The sequence below is a fragment of the Phocoena phocoena genome, chromosome 6 (assembly GCF_963924675.1).
Source record: "Phocoena phocoena chromosome 6, mPhoPho1.1, whole genome shotgun sequence".
NCBI lineage: Eukaryota > Metazoa > Chordata > Mammalia > Artiodactyla > Phocoenidae > Phocoena > Phocoena phocoena.
The window spans coordinates 102,665,677-102,690,879 of NC_089224.1; the positions used below are offsets into that span (position 1 = coordinate 102,665,677).

The 25,203-nt window shown below is 57.1% G+C and overlaps 1 protein-coding gene across 2 annotated transcripts in view; it reads left to right on the forward strand.

Moving 5' to 3' along the window:
* Positions 1 to 25,203, forward strand: part of DAB2IP (DAB2 interacting protein) — a 123,957-nt gene that overhangs the window by 68,793 nt on the left and 29,961 nt on the right. Inside the window, exon 1 of one of the 2 annotated variants that reach the window (XM_065878576.1) lies at positions 11,712 to 11,878. The exons of the other annotated variant lie outside the window; for it this stretch is intronic. Coding sequence (XP_065734648.1) covers positions 11,712 to 11,878 — 167 coding nt within the window. Of the gene's footprint in view, positions 1 to 11,711; positions 11,879 to 25,203 lie in introns of those variants that run through there. 2 annotated transcript variants of the gene reach the window in all.

A 25,203-nucleotide genomic window follows, 5' to 3' on the forward strand; every position in this document is an offset into this window, starting at 1 on the left:
GAGGGGCCAAAAAGGGGGCGTATGGGAAGACCCTGGGAAGAGATGAGGGGTGGAGCCGAGGAGGGAGTGAGAAAAGGAACTGGAGGGTCTGAGAGGGCCCGGGGGCAGGTCGGGGACTTCAGTGCAGGTCAGGACAGGGCGCCCCAGCCAGGGAGTCCCTGAGGAGAGCGCCGTGGGGCACCACAGCTCCCAGGACCAGTGTGTGGCCCAAGTCCAGGCTCCCTGCGCTGGCTCTGGTTCCTGGCATGATCTCTGCTTCCAAGAGGAGCTCAGGCCTGGCCCGGCTTCCCAGGGTGGAGAAACAAACGGTGAGAGAGAGAGAGAGAGAGAGAGAGAGAGAGAGAGAGAGAGAGAGAGAGAGAGAGAGAGAGAGAGAGTGTGTGTGTGTGTGTGTGTGTGTGTGTGTCCAGCCTTGCTGTTGGCGTTGTCGTCATGTCTTCTTAATCAGCCTGTTTCTGGCAGCAATGACTTCATCTCCTGTGATTCTCAACACAGCCATCGTGCAGCGTCCGTGGAAAGATTGGGCCTGGCACCGTCCGTATTCCCCTAATGAATGGGGTTGGGAGAGCCGGCTGGTGGGCCCTGGCCTGACCTGATCGGGGGGCTTGTGGTCAGGTCTGCCTCCAAGAGACTCCCCTTTCAGTGGTCACCCTTAGACCTGGGCTCACGGACCCCGGCCCACCCAGTGCAGTAAATTCTAGGAGCCTGGGCACACACTGCGCTGTGGGCAGGGCGGTCACACCCGGTCTCTGCCCTCAGGGACGCCTGCTGGAGGAGGAGGTGAACAGACCCTACTTCAGAGGGGCTGTGGGTGGACAGGGAAGGGAGTGAGAGCCCCCCTGGAGCTCAGGGACGCTCCTCAGAGCTGGTGGTTGGGCCACAGGGCGGAAGTGAAGGCTGGTGGCGGGCTTCCTTGGGGAGAGGAGGGAAGGGCTTGCTGGTGGGCCTGGCGGCATGTGTCGCTGGCCACGTGGGGTGTGCGTCGGCCTGGGGGTTGGCAGGGGATAGAGTGGAAGATGGCGGGAAGGCAGGACTCGATCCTGGAGGTGCCTGGGAGCAGGAAGGATTTGAAGAGGAGCCGGGGCCTGATTGCGAGGCAGCTCCCTGCCTGTGGGAGCGGGCCTGGAAGGAGGAGGAACAAGCTGGCGGTTGAGGGCCTGGCCCCCTTTTGCCTTTCTCTTCAAGGGGGAGGGGCTCCTTGCCCCCTCCCCCATACTGCCAGGAGCCCCAGCCCCTACCCCGCCAGGAGGCAGTGAGGGCGGGGCCTTAGGGGGGTCTCTGAAGAATGTTGTCTGGGCTTGGGCAGCTGAACCTCAGTCCCCGAAGCCCATCCCCACTGCAGGCTCATTTACAAGCTTGTCTGGAGGCAGGGCGAGGGGTTGAATGACCCCTGGCAGGATGTAGTGCTGTGAGTGGGAATACACTGTGTCACACTCCCAGCCAGGACATGGAGGTGGGGGGCCCCCCGCCAGCTCCCCATCTGGGGGTTCCCCGGGCCCCACCATATGGAACAGGCCCCTGAGTGAGACTGCCTGCCTGAATCCAGCTCCAGAGCCTTGAGCCCGTTACTTGTCCGAACTTCACTCTCCATGTCTGTTAATGGGACACTCGTTGTACCTGCTTCCCAGGGTATGTGTGAGGGTTATTGGTTTTTAAGGGGAAGGGCTTGGCAGAGTGTCCACACGTAGGAGGTGCCCAGTCTGCTTAGCCGTGGCAGAGGTGGCCGTGGGGTAGGGGCTGGGGGAGGGCGATTATGTTCACCGTCATTATCAAGGCTCCCTTAGGTTCCTAAGAGCCACAGGTGGGGAGTTGGGAGGGGTGATGGGAGAGTCAGCAGGTGGAGGTGGGGAGAGCCTGGTTGAAGGAGCAGAGAAGTGTGGGTCCTAGTCTTCACCGCTCCCAGACCTCAGGCAAGTTACTCATCTCTCCCAGCCTCAATTTCAGGGGCCAAGGAAGGAAGGAATGAGAAAAGGCATTATGGTGGCCTGAGCCGGCAGGGGCATGTGAGGGGCTAACACATCTGTTAAGACTTATATTTTCATTTCTTTCAATATTGAGGGTCAGGTAACTGCCTGCCTCTTGAGCGGACATCCAGCAGGGAAATGCTTTGAAAGGGGCCCTTCCCAAGCTGAGGATGGTCCGCTCTCTCCCTTGCCCTAAGCACCACCCATCTTCCTTCATACGCCTTCACTGTCCCAGCTGTTCGGCATTGTCTTTTGTGGTAAGAAAACAGTTCAGCTTAGCAAACATTTCCGGAGCATCTTTTGTCTTCTTGGGTCTGGGTTGGACCCAGGGGATACAGGCATGGTTAAGATACTGACGCAGCAATTAAGAGGGAGGACGATTGTTGAATTGTCTTGTGTGTAAAGATCTCAATGTAAAAGCAGCCTTCCTGGGGCCAGAGGCTCTGGGTTCTAGGCGCTTCTCCTTTCTGCCTGTGGGACTGTGGGCAAATTACAGTAAGTCCCCTACATACGAAAGAGTGCCGTTCCGAGAGCGTGTTTGCAAGTCCAGTTTGTTCGTAAGTCCAACAGAGTTCGCCTAGGTACTCAACTAACACAATCGGCTATATAGTACTGTACTGTAATAGGTTTATAATACTTTTCACACAAATAATACATAAAAAGCAAACACAAAAAATTAAAACATATTTAGTCTTAACCGTACAGGAGCTCGAGAAGTACAGTAGTACCAGCTACATCACTGCTGCTTCTACACTTGCTTCCGGACATCCTGGGCTTGAAATAAAGATACCGTAGTACTCTATACAGTAGTGAACACAGAAGCACAGCCACTTGCAGAGGATGCACGCACGTGACAGTGTACGCCAGACACGTGCACTAACTTATGTGATTGGACATGCAAATGCATGTTCAAATCTTGGAAAGTTTGCACCTCGAAGGTTCGTATGTAGGGGACATACAGGACCGCTGAGCCTCAGTTTTTTCAATTCAGAACCTGGGTCAGTCTCTGATGGTCCCTCTCAGTAAGAAGGCTCTGCAGTCACTCTCGGGTAATTAACTTACTGTGTCCTCTCCAGGGAGATTCGAAATACAGTTTCAAGGCAGAGCCAGAAGAACAGACTCCAGAGGTGGTAGACTGGCCTGACCCAAGTTTGAATCCAGTTCTGCAACTTAATAGTTATGTAACATCGGGCAAATTCCATCGTAAATCTCTTTGGGACTGGGTTTTCTCAGATGTAAAATGGGTATGATGATATGCCTGCTATGCTATGTCCCGGCTCTTAGGGAACCCAGCAGTCATATTAAAGCTGCTATGAATCTCTTCTCCCCCAATACAGTGCCTGCTCCATGCCAAACACACCCCCAAGCCCCCTCTCCCCAGCTCCGCATATCGGAGGGGAGCCAGTTAGTGGAGGTCTTCAGCCTGCCCTACTGGGAAAAGAGGCTGGGGAGACAGTAACTGTAGCCCCAGACCTGCAGCTGACCGAGGAGCCTGAGGATGGGCCCCGGGAAACAATTCCAGGTGGGGCGCGGGCCTCCACAGAGAGCCCCCCCACCCCCCCACAGTGGGCAGCACCGGCCAAATGGTCTTAAACCTCCTTGATTTGTATATCTACTAGTTTGGCATTCTGTCTTGCTTTATTAAAAAAATGTTTGCTAATGAAATTAATAGTGTAAACAAGATTTGGGGAGGGCAGGCGGCCAGGGGAGGGGATTATTTAGCACACTTCAAAGGACACCCTGCTCCAGCATCTCAGCCACGCCATTTGCATATGTAATGATCGTGCTAATTATAGGTGGCCTCATCTGTTAACAACAAGTTTGCCAAGCTGTGCTACATTATTGTAATCACCCAGTCAGAATTCTCTGGCATGCTTTTCACTAAAGATAACAAGAACGATAATAATAATGCCTATTATTTTTTGCCCCCTTGCTACGCGCGGGGCATCCTGCCAGGCACTTGACAGTCATCATCTCATTTAATCTTCACAACAGCTCTGTGTCCCAGAGATGCTTATCTCCTGTGTATAGAGGATGAAACTGAGGTACAGAGAGGTTAGGTAACTTCCCTGGGCGCACACAGCCACGAGCTGGCAGTGGGGAAAAGACCCAAGGTCTCGCTAACTCTCGCGCTTCTTCCACCCTGCGGCACTTCTTCTCTGGGGAGACTTGACACACAGGCTCACTCTCTTTCTCATTTGGTCCTCTCAGAAACCCCCCCGTTTCTGCTGAAGAGGAAGCTGAGACCCTAACAGGTTATTGAGGGCTGTTCAGGAGGCGAACCCAGGATCTCTAACTTCTAGGGTAAAGCCAGCCCCGCGTCCCCACCTACCTGCCCACAGTGTGTGTGGGGGGGGGGGCGGGGGGCGCGGGGAAGCGGCCCCTCAGCCTCCCCTGAGGTCTTGAGAGGATGGTGTCCCTTGCCTCTCCCACTCAAGCAGGGCTGGGCTTGGCCTCACTGCCAAAGAAAATTATGAGACAGTAAACAGATGGGAGGACACCAGCATGTCCTAACTGGCTTTACACGTGTTGTCACTAAGTCAGAGGTTGCACATGGGTGGCTCGTGGCCATGTGTAGCCCACAGGCAGGTTTCATGTGGTCTGGGAGGGTGAAAGGTGTTTTTTGGTGCTTTTAAAAAAAAATCAGTTCCTCATATTAAGCACTCCCAAAGCATTCACCTTCAACATTCACCAGAAAAATCTGGATTTCTGGCTTTTCCTGAACAAACAGATGTGGCAGCGTTGTGACTGTATTCCTGCAGGGCAGAGAAGCAGCCTCTGCCGTTCATCTCAGACTCCTTTTACTCCCCAGAAGGCCTTCGAGTTTGCTTAGCCTGCACTAGCTCTTCCCAGTGATCCTGGGAGGGGTGTGTGGGGGGATAGGGTTCGCATTCTAGAGATGACGAGCCTGGGATCCGAGTAGGCCCCTCCACAAGGCTGTTGTCAGCTAGGCCTTAAACCTCCATCCTCACCGTCCACCTTGTGTGGTTTTCACTCTACCTAGCTGCCTCCCAGCCACGTCCAACTCCACTGTCCGCCAAGGCAAGAAGGAAACCTTTCACAGGCCTAATGACTCGAAAATAACCAACCGTGAGCCCAGGGAAGTGTTCCTGTCTCCCCCTCTCCTTTTCTACCCTCCCCGAGACCAGAGGGGACATGGGAAGCCTATTCACTCAATTATTTTCTCGAAGACAGAGTGGAACTGAATTGGGTCAACGGCTATATTTGCTGTGCTCAGCTCTTTCCCCCGCGACAGCAGCACCCACTGGCTGTGTTGCTGGGCTCCGTGCCACCAGGCTCACCAGTTAGAACTCCGTTGTTGGTGGCCGTTCCTTGGAAAACTTGACTCTGAAGGAGGGGAGCCCCCTCTGCTCGTTCACCCAACAGGCTGCAGGAGCGGGGTCTAGAATCACATGGCTACCACCTTCCAAACCTAGGCTGCCCAACTGCAGTCTGCAGTGGAGGTGGTTCTGACAGTGGAGTGCCTTACAGATGAGCAAACAGACACCCAGAGAAATGAAGTGCTTGCTGGAAAGACAGGCCTTGAGCCAGACACGACAGGGACCTTACTAGCCGACAGGGACCTTACTAGTCGTGTTACTGGGAGCAGAGTACTTGACTGCTCTGCACTTCTGTCTCCCTGTCTTGTAAATGAGGCAAAGAACTTGACAGACCTCCTGGGGCCAGGCAGTCACGATGTAAACGTGACACAGTGTGCCAGGGTCCTGCCCCCAGTTAGCCCGTCTGTCCACACTCCTTCCCTTGCACGGTGTGCCAGGGACAGAGCTTGGTGGGGGTCCCAGAACTCAGGAGGAGACCCTACTGGGATGCCCTCCTCTCTGTGAAGCCTTTCCCAATTCCTTACCCCCAAACTGGAACTGTTCCAGCCGTCATTTTAGGTCCTCTGTTGGGCCAGGCCCTGCTCTGGCTACTTTCGCAGCTTCCTCGGGGCCCACGGCCTGTTAAGTGTGTTTTTGTTTGGTGCTAATGGCTGTACGCACCCCTCCCCCACTGGACTGCCAACTTCTTGAGGGCAGAGACCACGTGTCTTGTTGACCTGCCTGTGTCCTGGTGTCACTCCCTGCCTAGATGTGTGGCCTTGGACTGGATGTTTAACCTCGGTGGCCTGTTTTCCCATCTGTAAAATGGGAATAGTGATGCCTCCCTCCGACGCACGTCACGGAGCGGAGGCCAGTGGTGTCAGACACGGCAGTGCTGCAATAGATTCGCAGAAAACGTGGAGAAAATCAAATCAGACGCTTGCGCTCCACTCCCTAGAAGCAGGGAACCTCTAAGAGCGGGGCTCTGGGGGATCGTGGGAAGGGTTGTAAGCGCCGTCTTGTTGCAGAATTGCTGTCTGCTTACATGGAGAAGTGCGGACAGGGCGGTGGCCTGTGGGCCTCGCCTCACTTCCTCCATCTTCTCTGCTGCTCCGGCCTCACGGTTATTTATTCCAGTTCCCAGTGGTGGAGCTGGGATGAGTTAGGAACCCAAGGTCCCAGTGCCTGGCGTTGTACCTCCCCTTTTGGCAGTGTTAGAGACTGGAGGTGGGGCAGGGCCTCCCCCCTGCATCCCCATCGCCAGTTCCAGGGGTTGGGGCAGGGTTAAGGGGATGGTTCAGGGAGGTTTGTATTCCCTGACCTTTCAGAGTTGTGACGTTAGGGGGCGTGTGTGACCTTGGCCTGGTGTAGACCTGGTGGGGTGGTGGCTGCGGCGACAGGGTTTGGGGCCTGGGCAGTAGGTGACCCAGCCAGAGACACAGAAGCCGGGCTCTGGTGGGAGCTCAGGGAGTAGCCCTGGAGTCTCTGGGGAGGGGCTTAGGGATGAGGGGGTCTTGATCACAAACTGACCCAGCGTCCTGTGCAGCCAGGGCAGCAGTCACAGGCTCGAGAACCGGAACCGTCCCCGCCCCTCACCTCACCCCTTGATAGCGCTCAGGTCCTGGAACACCACGCGGGTTGTTGCCCAGGACTTGGCACCGTGACAACCAAGAAAGAGAAGTGCTGACCACGTCTCATTGCCTGTTGAGTAAATTTACTCTGTGTTTTTCCCAGGAGGCGTCACATGGGTAGGAATTTACTCCCCCTAAATGCTTTGATGGAAACATTACGGTTTTTGAGTGAACGTGTGTCAACGTCGCCGTGGGGGGGAAAGCTTCTAGGATTCTCTGCCAGCTGAAGTCATTACCACAAGACAGTGGTTTGGGGGCCTGGCAGATGGGGTAGATGCAGCCAGGCTGGTGCGGGGAGGCAGCCAGAGGGCCGGAGCCCAGCCGGCCTATGGGGGGGCGGTGTGTGTGTCTGAGCAGGTGGAGAGGGGGAGGGAGTTGGGAGGCTGCAGGCTGACAATGTACATTAACACCCTCCCAAACCGCCCCCCACCCATGGCACAAAACAAAGGGAGTGGGGAACTTGAGGGGTGGGGACTGAGAACAGAGGCTCTGGAATGGTGAGCGCTGGCAGCTCAAGCCAGTAAGACAGGCTGCGGCCAGATTCCTGAGGGGCCTGGAATTGCAGCTCCTACCAGAAACTAGCTGTGTGACCTTGAGCAACTTTTCCAACCTCTCTGTGCTTCAGCTTCATTTTAGTAAAATATGCCTGTGGATACCCAAAGCTTATGGCTCTTTGGAAGATTAAGAAGGTAATGTATGTAAAATACCTGGCACTGGGCCTGGCACATAGCAGGTGCCAGGACACATTTGTTGCTTGTTGGTGATGATAAAACCACACAAGCATAGATGTGTTCACATAAACTAACAGCTGGGGCACATTGAAACCGCTACCCAGAGTTGGCCCTCCGTCTAATACCAAGTTTGTTTCTCAGTTTCAGCTGAGTACAGCAGTGGTCTCTTCAAAAGCCCTTGTCCACGAACAGCCAGGGCCTGGGGCTGACTGTCCTCTGCGGGGCATCCCTCTCCGGTCTTGTGCCCGCTTCTGGCCTGCAGACTCACCTGGATGGAGGCAGTGGGTTACAGCAGCGCCCTTCTCTGGCTGAGGCAGTTCTGGGAAGGCCACAAAGGGCCTCTGTCCTCTACACAGCCTCTGGAAAGGAGAGTGCTGTGGTCACAAGAAAGGTCCTCCCTCCCAGGATGCATCTCTCTCCCCAAGGGGATATACAAGCATTGCCTGGAAGTGCTCCTTGACAGTCTTGGGGCTGTCTTGTACCCCAGGAAATGGGAAGCTCCTTGAGGAAGGTAGGTTCCAGAGTCTCCCACAGGGCCTGGCCCAGTTGGTGAGACACCTTCAGATCTGAAAGGTCATGAGACGTCTGGGCTCTGAGCTTTTGGGAGAAGAGGTCCATCACACATTTACTGAGTCCTAGGACTTGAAGAGCCAGAGATGAATAGACCCCAAGGAGGGCCTGACAGGACAGGCAGCAGGACCCAGGAGAAAGGGAGGGAGGACTGGGAATTCAGGAAGAGAGGGAGAGATCACATACCTCCTGGGCCTGGGGACACTGGGAAAGGCTTCCCTGAGGTGGGGCAGTTAAGCTGGGCCTTGAAAGGTGAATGAGAATTGGAGATGGGGGCAGGAGGGGAGGTCAGTGGGTGCAGAGGCGTAGCCACGAGGGGGGCAGGGATGCCTGGGGAAGAGCTGAAGAGGGCCTGTGGCTGGCTGGTGGGGGTGTGTGTGAAGGTGACGAGTGTGCAGTGGGTGGGTGGGGCCTAATGATTCGGGAGACCTGGTCACTGGGGGCACTGGAACCAGGAGTCACGGGGTCAGTTTCTGAAATTCCAAGGACGCTCACTGTGTTCTCACTCCCTTTCACATATTATTCAAGATGGCTCTGAAAGCAGCTTGCAAGAGGTTATGCCGTCCCCTGAGCTGAGGCTAGAAGGGTAAGGAGGAAGCACCTTATTCAAGGTCAAATAACTGGTTAGTACATCTTCTGAACCCCAGATAACAGGCTCGTTTCTTTTTAGCTTGTGACCCCCCTCCTGTGACAGCTGTCATGCAGAGGGAAAGGTCCTGTCACAGGGGCCTATTTTGTTATAGAAAGACATTAGAACTGTGTGGCTCAACCAATGGGGGTGGTGGCTTCCTGCCTGGGGGAAATCTGGGAAGGCTCCCTGGAGGAGGGGGTATTAGAATTAGAGAGGAAGATAAGAGGGGACCAGTAAATAGGTACAAACGGCTGTCTGGGACGAGGCACATCTATTGTACTTTCAGATGTGGCTGGGCCAACTTGTGCAAGTGATTGAGCTTCATCTAGACTTGATTTCTTCATTTGTAAAGTGGTTACAGTATCCGCCTTACCTGTTTATTGAGTTCAAGTGGGAGGCCTGCTTGGGGCCTGCGCCCTGGAGGAGTGCTCGGAGATGGGCTCTGTCCCCTCCATCTCAGGTGCCTTGGATGCTCTGGGAGCCAGAGGGGCTTCTGCCCTAGGGCCTCCCTTGGTGACTATGGCCTCACCTCTCCCCTGTTTTGAAATTTTATTAAGATATTGGATAGACCCAGATGAAGCTGCGAGGGGAAACCTCACCTCAGAAGGAAGGGAACCACCACCATAAGTGCACCTCTGGCTAAGAGTTCTCTGGGCTTTGGGGGTGTGAGCAGATGGAGATGGAGGGGGGGGCGGGTTTTGTTGGATTACCTGTGGTCAGGATCACCTGTGCTCAGAACAGAGCTGAGCCCAAGCAAGGACACAGCAGGGGACGGAGTGAGTTACTTCCCAGGTTGGGGGCTGCTGTGGGGTTACAGTCAGACCTCTTCCTCAGCCCTGCAGGTGCCCCAGCCAGAGTGCTGCCTATCTGCACACAGTAGGTGCCTGACAGTCTGGCACTTAATAGGAGCTCAGTTGTTGCGGAGGGTCTGGAGCAGGCTGAAATTACCACGGGCTGAACTGGGGCTTGTGAGCCTCTGGTGTAGAGGCTATGGAGTAGGCAGGACCCCAGGCAGGGGCGCTCTTCTCCCGCCGGTCTGTTTATCCATATTTACATGGAGGGATTGGATTCCATAATCCAGTTGCACCAAAGTTATGCAGCAGCCACTCTACTTTGATGAGCCCCTCCAGGTGGTGGCTGTTAAGGGAGGTGTGTGATTCCCTGTGTGTGGTAGAGGCTCAATACTTGGAAAACATTGCTGTGGCTTTTCAAGAAGGATGGCAAAGCGGGTAACCCCAGGCGAAAATGTCAGGTTGGCTGGGTGTGCCTTTCCCGGAGGGATTTTCAGTTCAGTCAGGGCCCTGTCAGGGTGACCCAAGGATGAACCCCCCAGGCCAGCGGGTGGGGCAGCATTTGGGCTCCTGGGTCTGACTGCCCCTGTCATCCTGTAGCACACACAAACCTGCGCAGCTCACCCCCCCTTGTCTCTTCCCTCCGGCACTTAACCCTCCCCCTCTGTCCTGCTGGCCCAGCCCCGATACAAGAGAACAACCGCCCTGAGAGGGAGCTTGAACCCATTCCCAAAAGGTCTAGCTCCAAGGAGTCGGTGTAGAGAGTCGGGAGCCCCGTTTGAGTGGGTGACCGTAGTAGGCAAATCCCCGGCTTTGTCTACACCTCCGTTTCTGTTCGCATTTTTTAAATGTCCGAATGGAAGTGCGGGAGAGGGAGGGTACTGGCCCTGGGGGGGTGGGGGCGGTGGGAGACTTGGGACTGCTGCTCTGAGCCCGACGAACTCCGGCGGGTCCTCCGCGGGCAGTGGGGAGTGGGCCGGGCCTCGTCCCCGCCCGCGTCCGGAGCACAGCGGCGGGTTGGGGCGGAAAGCGGTTGCATCTGGGGGCAGCTGGCCGCGGAATGTCCCCTGCCGCCGGGCCTGGGAAGGCAGGGCCAGCGGCTTGGGGTGGGGGTGGGGCCGGGGCTTCGGGGCGGCGGAGTCGGCCGCTTCCGGCCTGGAGCGCGAGGGGCGTGGCGCCGCGGGGGCGGAGCCTGGAACGCTCCAGGAGCCGGATGCGGGAGAGGTGCTTTTGGCGCGTCCCCGAGTCTTTCGGCCACCCCAGCTCCCACTTAGCTTTGGCCGGCCTGTCTCAGGCCAGCCGTAAGGACACTAGTATTCGATCAGGACATCTGTTAGTGCCTACTTTGTGCCAGGCACTGGCCCGAGGTGTGCCGGGCCTACCAGGTGAACAGGCCCGGACGTTCTCCAGGTGGGAGGAGGAGGGGGCCCAAGCTTTCAGATCAGTACCATGAGGAAAGTGAAGTTGAGTGATAACTTGGGGTGGCGGTGGAAGTTACTCCTTTGGTTAGAACGACCTCTACTAGGACGCGCGTGACAATTGATCTGAGAGCAGAATGAGAGAGGAGAAACCAGCCTGGCCTAGAGCCAGGGCCAAGCAGAGGGAACGGCAAGTGCAAAGGCCCGGAGGCGGGACTCGGGCGGCTTAGGACCCTGGGCGGAGTCAGCGCTTTGGGGAGGAGCCTGAGATTCCTCTGCGAGCCTTGTTCCAGCTTCCCGGACCGGGAGCTCGGTCCCAGGGCACGCACCCCGCCCAGGTGCCTTTGGAGGGCGGCATGCTCGTGGTTGGAAGTGCGTCTTTCTAGACTTCTTGGACCTGGAGTTTGTGCCATGTGATTACCTGTATGGAAGACTGTAATTTTCCGCTTGTTCCGTGGAGGACCCGGAAACCTCTAGAGTTGTCACCGATGTGTTTTTTTAAGTCGTTTCTGAAATTTCAACTTGGAAGACAGAGTCAGCACGTGCTTTGCGGGAAGGGGAAACCTGCCTGGTCACACCTCTTAGATGCTGGCCTGGACTGAGAGGTCCCCCGATCTGGCCAGGAGAGGCACCTGGGTGCCCGCCATTCTCAGGAATGGGCCTCTGTGGCCTCGGACTCCTCGGTGATAACCTCGGCAAGATCCTGGGCCGGGCCGGAGGAGCTGCTCTGTGGAGACCCGGCCGTCCTCCAAAGCCAGATCTGGCTCCCAGGCCCCTGGTGCCCAGACCAGGGTCAGCCCAGAGGCCTATCCCACCGCCAAGGTCTGTGGGTGGCTCTGCCTGGGGAAGGGGGTGCAGGAAACTTCTTGCCCTGTGGGTGGGCACCTCGATGGCTGTGGGTGGAGGCTGAGGGTGTGGAGCTGTTTCTCCAAGGGGGCCCAGCCCTGGGAGCCGACCCACTCTCCGGCCAGGGCCTTGTTGAGGCCCCCACAGCCCCTCGCGAGCAGCCTGGTTTTCACGCTGGCCTCGGGGGAAGAATGGGAGACCCCCACCGGCTTGGAAGGAAGGGGGAAGGTGGGGGCCGGGTTGCTTAACTGGCTCCTCCCTCCTGGGAACCAGGCCCAGTCCTCCCGGGAGCTTCAAGTCTTCGGGATCCGGGTGGAGAGAAGCCCAGTGAGCGGAGAACCAAGGAGGTGGAAGCAAGCAGGCAAAGCTGTGGGGAAGATCTAGGCCCAGGGAGCTGGTGGGGTTGGCAAGGTGGGCTGTGAGGAGGGGCCTTTGACCCCAAGCTGAGGAGCCAGCGAGGGCCCTCAGGCTACTGTCCGCTTAGCCTGGGCCTCCCAGCGCGGGTGAGGAGCAGGGTGAAGCCGCGGGGGCTCCTAGCCGCTGCCTCTTGGAGACAGATTTAATAATCCTAGGCTGTCTCTCTGACGGTTAGTATTGCAGGAGGGAAGCTTTAATCCCAAAACTTTTATTGATCCAGACACTAATAAAAAGTAAAGGGTTTTTTGGAGCCAGGTTTTTTCCTTGTTTTCTACTCGACCAAAGAACATCAGAGCTCTAAAACACAAATTTGTTTTCCTCCCTCTCCCTAGGTTTGGGGGGCGGGGTGGGGCTTGGCCGTGTTCAGATTCACCTCTCTAGGAGCCCTCCCTGACCGCGCATGCCTGCAGTCATGCCTCTTCTCCACGGTTAACCAGCTGCCACTGTGCATCTAGTCTGTCCCCTAGGAGGGTTGGGGTGTCACAGAAGCCTTCCTGCTCACCTGAGACCCCGGGGTAGTGAGAGGCGTCTGCCTTAAGGCAGCGAAGGCGTGGCTCTTGACTTCTTGTGTCTTTCTGGGTTTGGTTCTCTTGCTGACCTGTTCTTTGTTTCTTTGTTTTTGCATGTTTATTTCATAAATACTTACTGAGTTGTTGCCAGACCCTCCCTTAGGATGCAGAAAGACAACAGAGCTTCCCTTCTGGCAGGAGAGACAGGCAATCAGAAGTGAGTGGAGAAACACATCAGTAATTCTAGATGGGGTGATATCAGTCAGGATTTTTGTCTGCTTTGTTCAGCACCTGGATTCCCAGTGCCTAAAATAGTGTCTGGCTCACTGTTTGCACTTAATAAATATTTGCTGGCTGAACGGACAAGATGATGTGAAGGAAACAGCCAAGTGTTTCCGTGGGGAGTAACGGGGGTGGGGCAGGACCTGTTGTAGCCGGGACGGGGGTGGTCCGGGGGAGGACTGAGCTCCACCGGCCTCCTGAAGCCAGCCTTTATGGGAAGGGGGTGGAACTAGAGCTCCAGACTGAGGGAGCAGTGAGTGCAAAGTCCCCGAGGGCGGGAAAGCAGTGGTTTCCAGTTGGGGGATGGGGATTGCCAGATGAGATCAGAGGGTAGGCCAGTACTCTCGCGGACTTCTTTCCCTGGGGAGGAGTTCGGATTTATTCAAATTGCTGTAGGGAGTCACTGGAGGGTTTTTAGCCCAGGAGTTAAATAATCTGATTTGCCTTTCTAAAGAGTCCCTCTGACTCCTGGGTGGGGAGGTGGGGTAAGGCCGGTGAAGAGGCGTGGACAGGTGTGAGAGATTTTAGAGGCGGTAGCGGTAGGATTTGCTGATGGATTGGGTTCTGGAGGCCAAGGAAAGGGAGGGTGGCTGGCTTCTGAGACTCCTGGCTTAAGCTGCTGAGACAAAGCTCCGCTTTGGACATTTCAGACTTGAGGTTCTGTGAGGCGTCAGCATTTAGATATGTGAGTCTGGAGCGCAGAGGAGGGGAGGGCTGGGATAGAAACTTTGGAGTCTTGAGCCCTGGAGGTGTTTAAAGCTAAGGCGTGGATGCGATCACCAAAGGAGAGTGTTTTACTGAAGGAGAGTGCACCCACGTCAGAGCCTGAGAAACTCCAGCACCCGGTGGAAAGGTGGTGCGGTACTGGGAAAGCAGGGCAGTGGCCTGGGAGGGAGGGGAGGCACCTCAGAGCGGGTGGTGGCCTGGGTTTCAGGGAGGGAACTAGCTGTCCTGTTTAGTACGGAGAGGACAGGAACTGTGGTTGGCTTTGGTCACACGAAGACCTTTGGGAGGAGCACTGGGGTCAGGCCAGGTGTGTTGAGTAGAAAGGAAGTGAGTAGAAGAGGAGGCGGCAGGGCCTGAGAAGCGCAGGGCGAGCGGCCCGTCCGGGGAGCCGAGGAGGGTCAGGTGAGGGCTCACACGTCCCGGGTCCTGGTCCCCGTGCACCAGCCGTGGGCCCCCGCCTTGGGCCTGCATCAGGAGCCTCTGAGCGGAATCCCTAGAGATCCGCACTGGGGAGGGCTGGATTGGGCGCCCCCGCCCCCCCGCTGTGGTTGGTCTTCAGTAGCTCTCCGAGCTCTGTCTCCCTCTCTCCTTGGAGGGCTCGCTTTCTGCTCTTGCAGTCACCCAGCCCTGTGCTCCCCACTCCCTGCCCCATCTCTCTGAGTCCGGGGCGCCTAAGGAAGAGCACTGTGCACCTGGCTTTCCTCAGAGGGCCCTTCCGCCCTTCCCAGAGCTGAGAGCGGGACTTGGTCTGCACCGGTGGCTTTGCTCTGGAAGGTTCCTTGGTGTGTTTGGCCTCCGGAGAAGTCTGAGGTCTATTTCAGAATATTTGGGTAGCTGGGACCTTGACCTCCCCGCAGTGCTTGGCTGTGCAGTGGGGTCGGGGTGCGGGTTAGAATGTGTTTGGCTTATTGGGGAGACAGTGTAGGGTTGGGGACAGCCTAAGCTCTAATGCTTCTGTTGAATGAGTGACACCCAGATATTTGAGTCTTTGGGTTCCCCAGTGGTTTTGTTAAATGCTTTCTCTGCACCTGGTTAACCAGTGTTTTTACACCTGTTATCTTCCGAGGATAGTGTATTTCCTCATTTTGTACCTGAAGAAACTGAGGTTAAGGAAAGTGGAAGAACTTGCCCAAAGGCCCACAGTTGCTAAGGAACACAACTAGAATTGCCACTCAGCCCCGCAGACCTCCCAGTCACGCCACTCCTGACTGACTGATTAACCCTATAGATGAGGAGGTGATGGTGGGTATAAGGGGCCTGGTCCCCCACTGCCCCTCAGGAGTAGTGGCCATGTGCTCTGCTGGGGCTGCAAGGCATGCCTCCTGCCTCCTAGCCCCTGTTTCCTCTAGTGCTCGTCTCTCCCCCTTCCCCCCTCCCCCCTCCCCCAGCACACACACCAGTTGCTTTAGGCTCCAGGAAGAGGGAAAGAGGCAGACCTTGAACTTGATCAAGCTCTGGGGACTCTTGGGGCCCAGGGAGCCCACAGCTTCTGGGAGGCTCTTTATGCCACAGGGCTTGCACGGCTGCTAAACTTGGCAATATGGAAAGCCAGCTCAGCTGCAGCAAGTCCCCTGGGAGACACCTGAGGCGGCGAGGGCCTGCCCCTCACAAGGGAGTGGGGAGACTGAGGTCCAGAGCTGCCTGGGTGGGGCTGGGCTCTACCTGGAGAGGTGATGCCTTAAGCTGCCTCCTGACAGGCCATGTGGCTTTGCGCCCTCTCCCTACCCAGCAGACCCCCAGTTAGCCTGGGGGGTGGGGTGGACCAGAGTCAGGCTGTTTTTATGTTGCAAAGAATTCAGGCTACAGCCCAGCCTTTCTCAGCCTTTATGGCCTTATGACCTGGATGCTTCTGGAGGACGGTGGGCATATGGGACATGCTAGAGGGCGGTCTTGCCTGGTAGTCACTGAGGGTCCCAGTTGGACCCCCTCTTTACAGAAATAAACTGTGGCCCAGAGAAAGATGTGACTTTCCCAGGGTCACTACCCAGGAAGCTAGTTTCCCACTTTGTGTCTCCCAGCATATCCTGGGGCCGTGTCCTTCATCGTAGCTAAACCTGCTGGTCTTTATTAAGTGCTCACTGGAAGCCAGGCTTTGTTCTGTAACTCACTGACTCCTCACAGCAAGCCCGTGAGGCTGAGTACTGTTATTATTGCAGAGGGCGAAACAGTCCCAGAGAGGTGACATGACTTGTCCAAGAACAAAAGGTCGCAAGTGGCACAGTCCAGATTTGAACAGTCTGGCTTCAGAGCTCATGTTCTTAACCACCAGGCTACACGGCTTCAGACTTACTTGACTGCCAGGCTCCATAGAAGCGTACTGAGGGTGGTAAACCCTTGAATGACCTGGCCCTTGCAGAGTTAGGTCTGAGGACTCCGCCTGGCCTTGGCCTTTCTGATAGGATGGCTGTACAGCACCTATGGGCTGCCCAACCACTCCTGGTGCCCGGAAATGACCCATCTTCCTTGCAGGGCTTGCTAGACCAGGTACTGAGGCCCAGGCCGTCACGTCTCTCCTTTCCTCTCCCCTGCCCACCCTTGGAGCCTAGGGGCCCCAGGAGAGCCCCCATCCCTGCAGCCCTGCCTCTTCCCTTCCTTTGGACCTTGGTCTGCTTGCCTGAACCCTGAGGTTGGAAGGACGGCTCCCTTACCTGCCCTCTCTGACTGTAGAGCCTGTTTGGGAAGGGACGAGGGCCTGGCTGTTGGATGCCCCACCCCTGCAGGGGCTGCGGACCCCCTCTTTTCTCCTCCCTCTCCTTGCCTTTCCTGTGCCTCTTGATTTCCAATCTTCTCATCTGTGAGAAGGGGGAAAGAGTAGAACCCACCTCAGAAGGTTTTGGAGGCCTAGACTGAAAAGCCTAGTGTTTGGGAACCTGTGACAAATGATTCCTCCTCCTCGCCTGCGTGTTTGAAGGCAAGATGCTAGTCCATATGGAACAGGAGGGGCCTCTGGAGGGAGCAGGTGGGAGAAGAATCCTGGCTTTGGCTGACCTCACGTGGCTGGGCCCTGGCTGGGCCGCTCTGTGCTATCCTGGGCGAGTCGGGAGCCTCTGCCCGCCGCGTCTTCCTCCTCCGTAAGATGAGTCCAGCTGCTGCCTGTCTTGTGGTGTGGTTGTGAGGAGTAATGAGACGCTGCTGTGAAGTGCTGAGTGCTGTGCCGACCCATTGTGAGTGCTTAAAAACTCTGCCCTTCCCACTCTTATTCTTGAGATGTAGCCTCCTTGTTTTGGGGTTTTGGGGGTTCTTCAAATGAAATTCGGATTTTTACTATCGTGCATTTTGTCTAAAATCTTCCCAAGGCCTCTAATCTGATCATGACTTTTGAGGGATTTTTGGGTTTTTGCTGTCTTGTTTCCTGTACAGAAAAAGGAAGGTGTGTCTTTAAGTCCCCAGCAACCCAAGTGGGACACTGGCCCTTTAAAAGCACATTACGGAGAGTTGGAACTTAGCCTTTGTTTGACTAGCTATGATCAGTCCCAGTGGACAGGGCTGGAATGGTATGTCTAGGACCAGAGCAGGGCCGGACTGGCTGGGCCCGGTGGGGGACAGCGGGCAGCGGGGTGGCTGGCCTGGGCCTGGAGAGCCTGGTGGCTGCGCTGAGGGATGGTGAGTGACCTCATGGCCTGAGCGGAGGTTGGGGTGAGGGAGGCCAGGAAAGAAGGCAGGAGGGAGGCTGCCAGTCTCGGCCCCTGACCAGCCTCCTGGGCCCAGGGAGAACTGAGGCGGGTGGGAGCGGCCGGTCAGAGAGGATGCCCGGTTTCGGGAGGGACTCAGTCATTCCCCAGCGATGGTGCCTCTGCCTCTCTGTGGACGTCCACCACCGGCCCAGAATGTGGAAGCAATTAGGATGGCCCGACAAAAAGCGAGAAACCGAGGAGTCGTGTTGCTGTTTTTAGTGTTTGAAAGAGAGGAAACCAAGTGCCAGTGGCTCCTTTCCACGAGCAGGCCTGGTGGTCTCTGTGTCTGCACCGAGAACCGAACCAGGAAATGAGCTTGGCCTTTGCTCCGAGTCGCCGAGCCCGGGGCTGCCCTGGGTGGGGCTGCGCTGGGGTTTGGGGGTCGTGTCATCCCTGCCCCAGCCCTGGGTCCCAGCTGGACTCTTCTGTTTCCCTCCTTCTCCCTGCCTCTGTCTGCTCCCTGATCCGTTGGCCTGCAGGCCGGCGGTGTGTCTGAGCCTGGGGTATGTTTTGCTCCAGCTTAAATGTTTGAAACGGTTGTCCGGAACCAGGCCCCTGTGATGCGGCAGTCTCTACTGGGGAAGTACCCCGTCACCAGAGAAGTCAGGGGTTTGGCTTGTCACACACTGTCCTGTGGAGGGGTCGTGAGGGGCAAATGAGCCGCTGCTGTGAAGTGCCAGCCCTGTGCCTGGCTTCTTACAAGTCTCTTTGTCCCTTAGTCCTGCCCACGTTCACTACCACTGCTGGGGTGCTGCCGGTGGATCAGACTCCTACAACTATGTGTCCTCACCATTTTCCAGACAGGTGACACGGGAGGTGACAAAGGCAGGGCTCAGTGGAGTTCTGGTGACCCACGATTTTTTTACTTGAAAGTTGGTGCATTTAATCACACAATCCCTGTAGGTTTGGTGAAAGCCTGAGGTGTTGACAGGCAGTGAAAAGAATTTGGAGTTGGAGCCCAGATGCCAGGCCTCCAGCCCTGCCCCGGTGCCTGTGACCTGTGACCTTGGGCAAGCTGCTGGACCTCCCTCCCTGAGCCTCCACTTCGCAAGGGTGGAGTGCTTAGGGGAAACCCTGGAGGAAGGTGTCGGTTCTTCTGTGTGAGGGGAGTGGGCAGCACGGAGGGGTGGTCTTTGAGCTGGGCATTGATGGATAAGGCGCACTTGCTGCTGGGCACGTTCTGAGTGTACGTGCACAGCCCAGTGTGGCTGGGTTGGGATGCACCTTGGAGGCTGTATTTAAGGCATTGCTGGTTGGAATCCTGTGGACCAGTGGCAAATGACAGGCAGGGCTAGCTTATCCTAGAGTCAGCGGGGGAGGGGTGGGGGGGGGAAGAGGGTGGGCTCTTGGAGTCGGTTGGGGGGGGCGGGAAGAGGGTGGGCTCTTGGAGTCGGGCACACTCTCTGGCCTTGGGAAGCTTCTCACGGCTTCAGGGCATGTTTCCTTAACTGTAGTTGGGCGGCTGGGCCACATGAGCAATGGAGTCCGCTAAATGCGGAGCCAGGGCTTCCCTGGTGGCACAGTGGTTGAGAGTCCGCCTGCCGATACAGGGGACACGGGTTCGTGCCCCAGTCCGGAAAGATCCCACATGCCGCGGAGCGGCTGGGCTTGTGAGTCATGGCCGCTGAGCCTGCGCGTCCAGAGCCTGTGCTCCGCAACAGGAGAGGCCACAACAGTGGGAGGCCCGCGTACCGCAAAAAAATCCCAGAAAAACCCCGCGGAGCCAGGGCCTGCCTGGTGCACGTGCCAGGTGTGTGGGCTGTCGTGGGTGAGGCGGGAGCTGGAGAGCCACGGATGGGTGGGTCACTAGGAGCAGGAGGAACTCGGCAGCCACGCCCTGCTTTTGACATGCGTTTTTGCCTCTGCTGGCGGCCTGGGAGCCTGTGGCTTATTGTCAGCACCCCCGCCCCGCTCCTGCTTTTTTGCTGCTGTTGAGCACTCCTGGCTGTCTCCTGTGAGTTTCGGTCTGGGAAGCAGAGCTCTGATGCCCTGCTGGGACTCCCAGACACCAGGCTTTGGGAGGATGGGGAGCTGGGGTCCCAAGGCCCCCAGACTTAGCGCTGGCATGCTGGAGGCACTCAGTAACTATATACTGGGGCGCTGGATTAGCTCAAACCAGGCGGGGTGGGTGTTCGCATGTCAGACCTCCATCAGGCTCTGGGAGGAGGGCAGCGCAGCCCACTTGTCAGGTGAGAAAACTGAGGTGCAGGAGAGACCAACCCGAGGTCTGTGCTCCCTTGGCCCATGCCCCTTCCCCTTCGTGTCTTTGCCTCATCTCCCTGAGGCCACAGAGCCCCTCTGTCCTAAGTGGTGGCGGGACAGGAGATGGGCATTGCTGCTAGAACCTAGGGTGCCCGTCTCTCCTTAAATGGGGACGTGGAGGTGCCTACTTAAAGGAGAAGTGCTGCAAGGTGGGAAGGGGCAGAATGCCCAGGGTAAAGCAGGGCTCCCTGCGTGTCAGGTTACACCTGTAGCACCAAAGGTGATGTCTTCCCCATTTTACAGATAAGGAAACTGAGACGTGCAGGTTATTTAATTTGACCAAAGTCACAGAACTTTATGTTTATGTGTGTTTGTTTTTAAGGAAGGAGGCCTCACCACATTAGACCAGTCATCAACCAGCATGGTGCCAGGGGCTGGGGCTGTGTTGACACGTGGCTGGTCCTTGGTTGAGGTAGGAAGCTTAATGCCCAGGGGTGGGGGAAGGACAGTCCCCAGATCGCCTTGTCACCCTAACGTGAATGACTTGCACAGCACCAGAAGACCACCTGGCACGGCACCTGGGTCTGGGATGGAGGGGTAAGAGGGGAGAAGATGACATTCTTTGGAGGGGTCTGCTGAGCCTAGGAGGGCTTCCTGGAGGTGGAGAGCTGGGAGGAATTAGGTAAGCAAGAGGGAAGTTGCTTCCTTGGGGAATGGAAGCCTTGGTTTTCAGTTTGTTCTTTGTTTTCATTTCATCATCCTTCCCCACTTGGGTCGTGGGTCCCCAGGGCCTGTGGCAGCTGTTGGTATTTATGGTCCTGGGTGGAGGTGGGGGAACGAGTCAGAAGCTAGTCCCACACTCGGCGGTGTGATCTGTGGGACCAAGGGGATGCACGGGCCGTGTTCACACATGTGAGGAGGAGACTGGCACAGACTGAGCTCGCAGGGAAGGGACAGCACGGCCGGAGCCTCGACCGTTCTCCAGAGTCTTCCTAGTGGAGGAGCCGTGGGCCAGATGGGGCTGCTGCTGTGCTCCTGCCTGGGGGAGCTTTACTTGGGGGAGCTGAGGGGACCTTAGGGTTTGGGGTGTCATTCTCCTTAATCTTCCTGAGCGGCCGGGCTGGGCTCGGCGGTTTCTCCTGGGGACCAGGAAGGGACGGAGAGCTGTCCCCGCTCAGCAGCGGCAGGAGCACTTGGCCCTCAACTCGCTTTCGATTTGCCCAGATCTCATCCTATTCAATGAATGTTCCTCAGATGCTCTTCTTTTAAAATTCAGGGCACTTTGCTCTTCTGCTGAGGTTTATGAATGTTTAAAAACTCCTTTGTGGTCCCCGAAGTCATTTGACAAGTCTGACAACTATTGATTAAAAACCGGAAATTATTCAGGCTGCGGGATAACTTGGGGGAATAGATGGAAAGTTTTTTGTTTCTTCTCTCTCTGTGTGCCCCTTGCCCTCCCCTCTCCCCCGAAAAAAGATGTAGGGATGTGGGGAGGTAAATGTGTCCCTGAATGTTCTTTGAAAACTCCCTTAGGCTGCAGAATCATAGTGGAAAGGGTGGGATGGGGGATGGTCAGGATGCTGAGGGGCGCCTCTCCAGCTCAGGGGCCAGAAGCAGCCCCCTCATGTCCCTGGCCTCTCCCCACGTCAGCAACAGGCAGCCAGGAGGTTTCGCTGACGGGATTCTGGGTGGCTGGGAGGAGGAATAGTGGTGGTTAGTGGATGGTCCCTTATGTTAATGGGAAGTTGACATGTTGGGGGTTCGGTCACAGTCTCTGAAGTATCTCAGCAGGTGAGAAAGCAGCAGCTGCCACAGTGTCGATGGTTCAGCATATACGGGGCACCCCTGGAGCCAGGCCTCGGGCTGCGCTGTAGCCGTGGCACGTGAGGAGACATCCTGTCCTCCTGTCTTGGTTGCCGGCGTGTGGACTCTCCTTTTCCAACTCAGCCCTGCGGTGTCGGGAAGGCACAGGCTCCCAGGGATAGGGTGAGGCAGGAGACCGGGCACCTCCCAGCCCAGGGCTCAGTGTGGGTGTGCGGATGGGCTCACACTGGTTCTAGTGACTGCTGGGATCTGCCCCTCTGCCTTGGACTTAGAGAGCCCTGGGCCGAGACGGACCAGGCCTCTAGGCCCTGTCATCCCAGGAAGCCTTCCCAGGCAGGGCGGCCAGCCTCTCTGCCTTTTAAGGACAGGCTCTGTCTCCCCAGGGTCCTGGGGGCCACCAGGCAGCTGCATTCTTCTCCCCTCCCCTGGGACCCCAGCGGGGCCAGGAGTGAGCGCTGGCTTCAGCAAACGGTTCCCAGGCCAGCAGGGCAAGGCTGGGCCTGGGGAAGAGATGGCTCCGCTGGATGTTCTGGGTGGGCGAGGGGGGAGGGGCTTTCTGCCTTGTTTGTGTCAGGCTGCTTGATTCTCAGGAGGTCAGCGCCCTCCCCCTGACTGTGCCCCGGGACCTGGCTTCTTCTACTGTGGGCACAGCTCCCTGGATCTGCCTGGCTGTGACAGGTGGAAACATGGTTGGCATGTTCTGACCGACTCCAAAGTCCACGGGTTCTGCCAGCCCTCAAGTGGGCACCTCCTCCGTGGAGACCAACCTTGTCCAGGATTTCTGCCCCGTCCAGGCCTGGTTGTGGCTGTAGGCAGTGGCGTGAGACCACACAGGCGTGCAGGTGAGAGGCCAGGTCTCGGGGTCACAGGCCGAAGGGCTAAAGTGGGCCCTCAGCAGGGTCTCCTGCCCACCCACAGACACCCTCTTTCTTCCTTTCCCTTCAAGAGATTAGGGGCTTTTATTGCGTTTTTGTTTTTAGGGGGGGCTTTTTGGAGGCATCCCAGAGCATTTGGCTAGATGTAGTTTGTTTGCAGATGGGGGAAACTGAGGCCTGGAGAAGGTGAGAGATTTGAGTGGTCAGGGGAAAGGAACAGAGAATGGCCTGCAAAATCCCTGTCTCGTTACCCCACACATCAGGAGTGTCATCTCCCCTAGAAACATCAGCCTTGATGCCGGTGTGTAATCCTTAATCGGCCTTGTTCACAGCTGTGTCCGTGCTCTTGCAGGGGTGTCTGGCATGAGGCAGTGACTAGAGCAGACAAAAGAGGATGGGGACCGGCATGAGTGACTGGTGTGGTCGCTGGCGTTGACCCCTGTTCCCCCGAGCACCTCCTTGCCTTGTCTCAGTTGACGCTCTCAGGAGCCCTGGGAGGAAGGCATGTCAGTTCTCCCTGCTCAGAGATGGGGAAACTGAGTCCTAGAGAGTGGCACGAGTTAAAAGTACTCATGGTTGTGTGTTTTATAGGGAATGGAGACTAGATTTCCTCCTACAGCCGGGCACCCTTGGCGCCAGGGCCTGCTGCTCTCCTGCCCGTTCCCAGCAGCAGGTGTGTGGGCTGCGTGTTTATCCCTGGGGCTTAACTCCGCTGCCTGCCTGCCTGTTATGCCAGCAGCCCCCAAGCAGCGCGGGCAGCGCCTCCTCGACATGTCTGAAAGAGAGCTCCCAGCTCCTGCTTGCATGCCTCCAGAGACAGGGTGCCCGCTCCTCTAAAACCAAACCAGGCTGGCCCATTTGTGGACAGTGTGACTGAGCTGGAATTGGCCTCTCCTGGTCCCAGCCCTGCCCTCTGGGGGCAGGCACGGCAACTCCCTCTGCCCTTTGAGGTTTGGAAGGAGATTCTGAGCCTCTTACCTTCCAGGCTATCCAATCCCACTCTCAACTCACCCCACCCGTAGCTGGGAACATCCTCCCCGTGTCATATAGGGCTTTTTAATTATCACAAGTTTTATTTTCAGGTCTCCTCCCTCCTTGTAATAATAGGGAATTTGCTAAACTTTTGTGTCACTAACCTTTTAAGAGAAAAAAGGACGGAGTTGAAAAACAGCTCATGGGTTGGCTGGAAGGCTATCAGATAAGGCTGTGGCCCAGGAGCCAGGACAATGTCCCGTTGTTCCTGCCACCCCCCCACCCTCACAGTAGGCTGCTCTTGGTGCCTGGCTATATCTCCAACAGCGGCTCCGCCCGTGCCTGTGGCGTGCCCACATTTCCCGGGCTCCTGGGCCCTGGGCGCCGCTGCCCAACCCCAGCCAACCCCGCGGCTCTTCCAGCCGACCTGGAGCGAAGCGGGTCACGGCGAGCAGGTCGGCTGGCTGTGGCCCTGCGTGGCCGCCTGTGGGCAGAGGGGAAGGCGAGGCTTGCGCGGACAGCGTTAGGCTTGGAGTGTGCTGAACGGGGTTCCAGTCCCCCTTGGCCACTTGCTGCCTGTGCGATCTTGGGCACGACACCTGGCCTTTCTGAGGTGCGGTACCTCAGTCCTGATGGGTTCTCATGAGAACTGGGTAAGGAGACAGGTGGGAAAGTGGTGTGGAGTGGGGCTCAGCCACCCGGCCCGGGAGAGACCAGGGACAGTGTGATGGTGGCTGCATTCGGACTGGGCTTTGAACGCTGACAGGAAAGGCTGTTGTCGGGCAGAGAGTGGAGGGAAGGGTGGGACGGGTTCAGGAAACAGCCTGGGCAGAGGTCCCCCCAGAGGGAGGGAGTTCCTGCTGGCCTGGGACCCGCTGGCGAGGAGAGTCTAGGTCCTTTGCCAGGGTGTGGTGTGGCAGGGGTAGAGTTTCGGGGAGGGCTCAACCCCAGGGTGAAGCACTGAGACTTGATTCTCCGTAGGCTGTGAGGGGAGCGCCGAGGGCAGGAGTGACACTATGTTGGGCAGAGGGGCCCATCTGGTGGGAGGGCACTGCCCCCCTCCCCCACTGCCCCCCAGGCCCTGGCCAAGACCTCTCAGAGGCAGAGGAGGTCAGGGCAGGCCTCCCTCCCCTGTGGCCTTGGCTCTCCTGTCTGTGACCTGAGAATCGTGGCACCACCCCCCCTCCCAGGAAGTGTGAGGATTCCATGGCATGGAGGACGCAGGTAAAGGCCACCTGAACAGCTGGTCCAGGTCAGGAAGGGGGGACTGCAGGGGACATGGGGCCTCTAGTGACTGGGCGGCTGTCGAAGGTCTAGAGCATCAGCTGGGTCTGGGACGGTCTCGGGAGGATGCGGCTGTGATGGAGGGTGCAGCCACAGAGGGTTGGATGAGCCCCTGACCTTGGGAGACATGGAGGGAGCGCCCCATACCTGGACAGATCAAGAGGAGGGGTGTTTCTTGGAGATTCTGGGCAAGCACCAGGGTGCTGCTCTTGGGAACTGGCCGTGGGCAGGCGGCTGCCCCGAAGGCCGGTGCTTTCTCCTACTAACAGCGTCTGAGGGACCAGGGAGGATTGTCCTCATCCCAGCTGACCTCCTCCGCCTCCCCCAGGCTTAGCTGACCTCAGCTCCTGCGGTGTTGGGGCTTTGATCCAGGAACTCTGAATCTTAGCGCTGATCCAGACCCAGCCCTCCCCACGAGGAGCCCCCTTCCTGGTAAGGAGACAGCTCTGTGACAGGCCTTCCCAGCACAGCCTAATGAACATTAGGGTTTGAGGTCACTCTCTGCCCTGGGAGTCTGAGAAGGCTTCCTGGAAGAA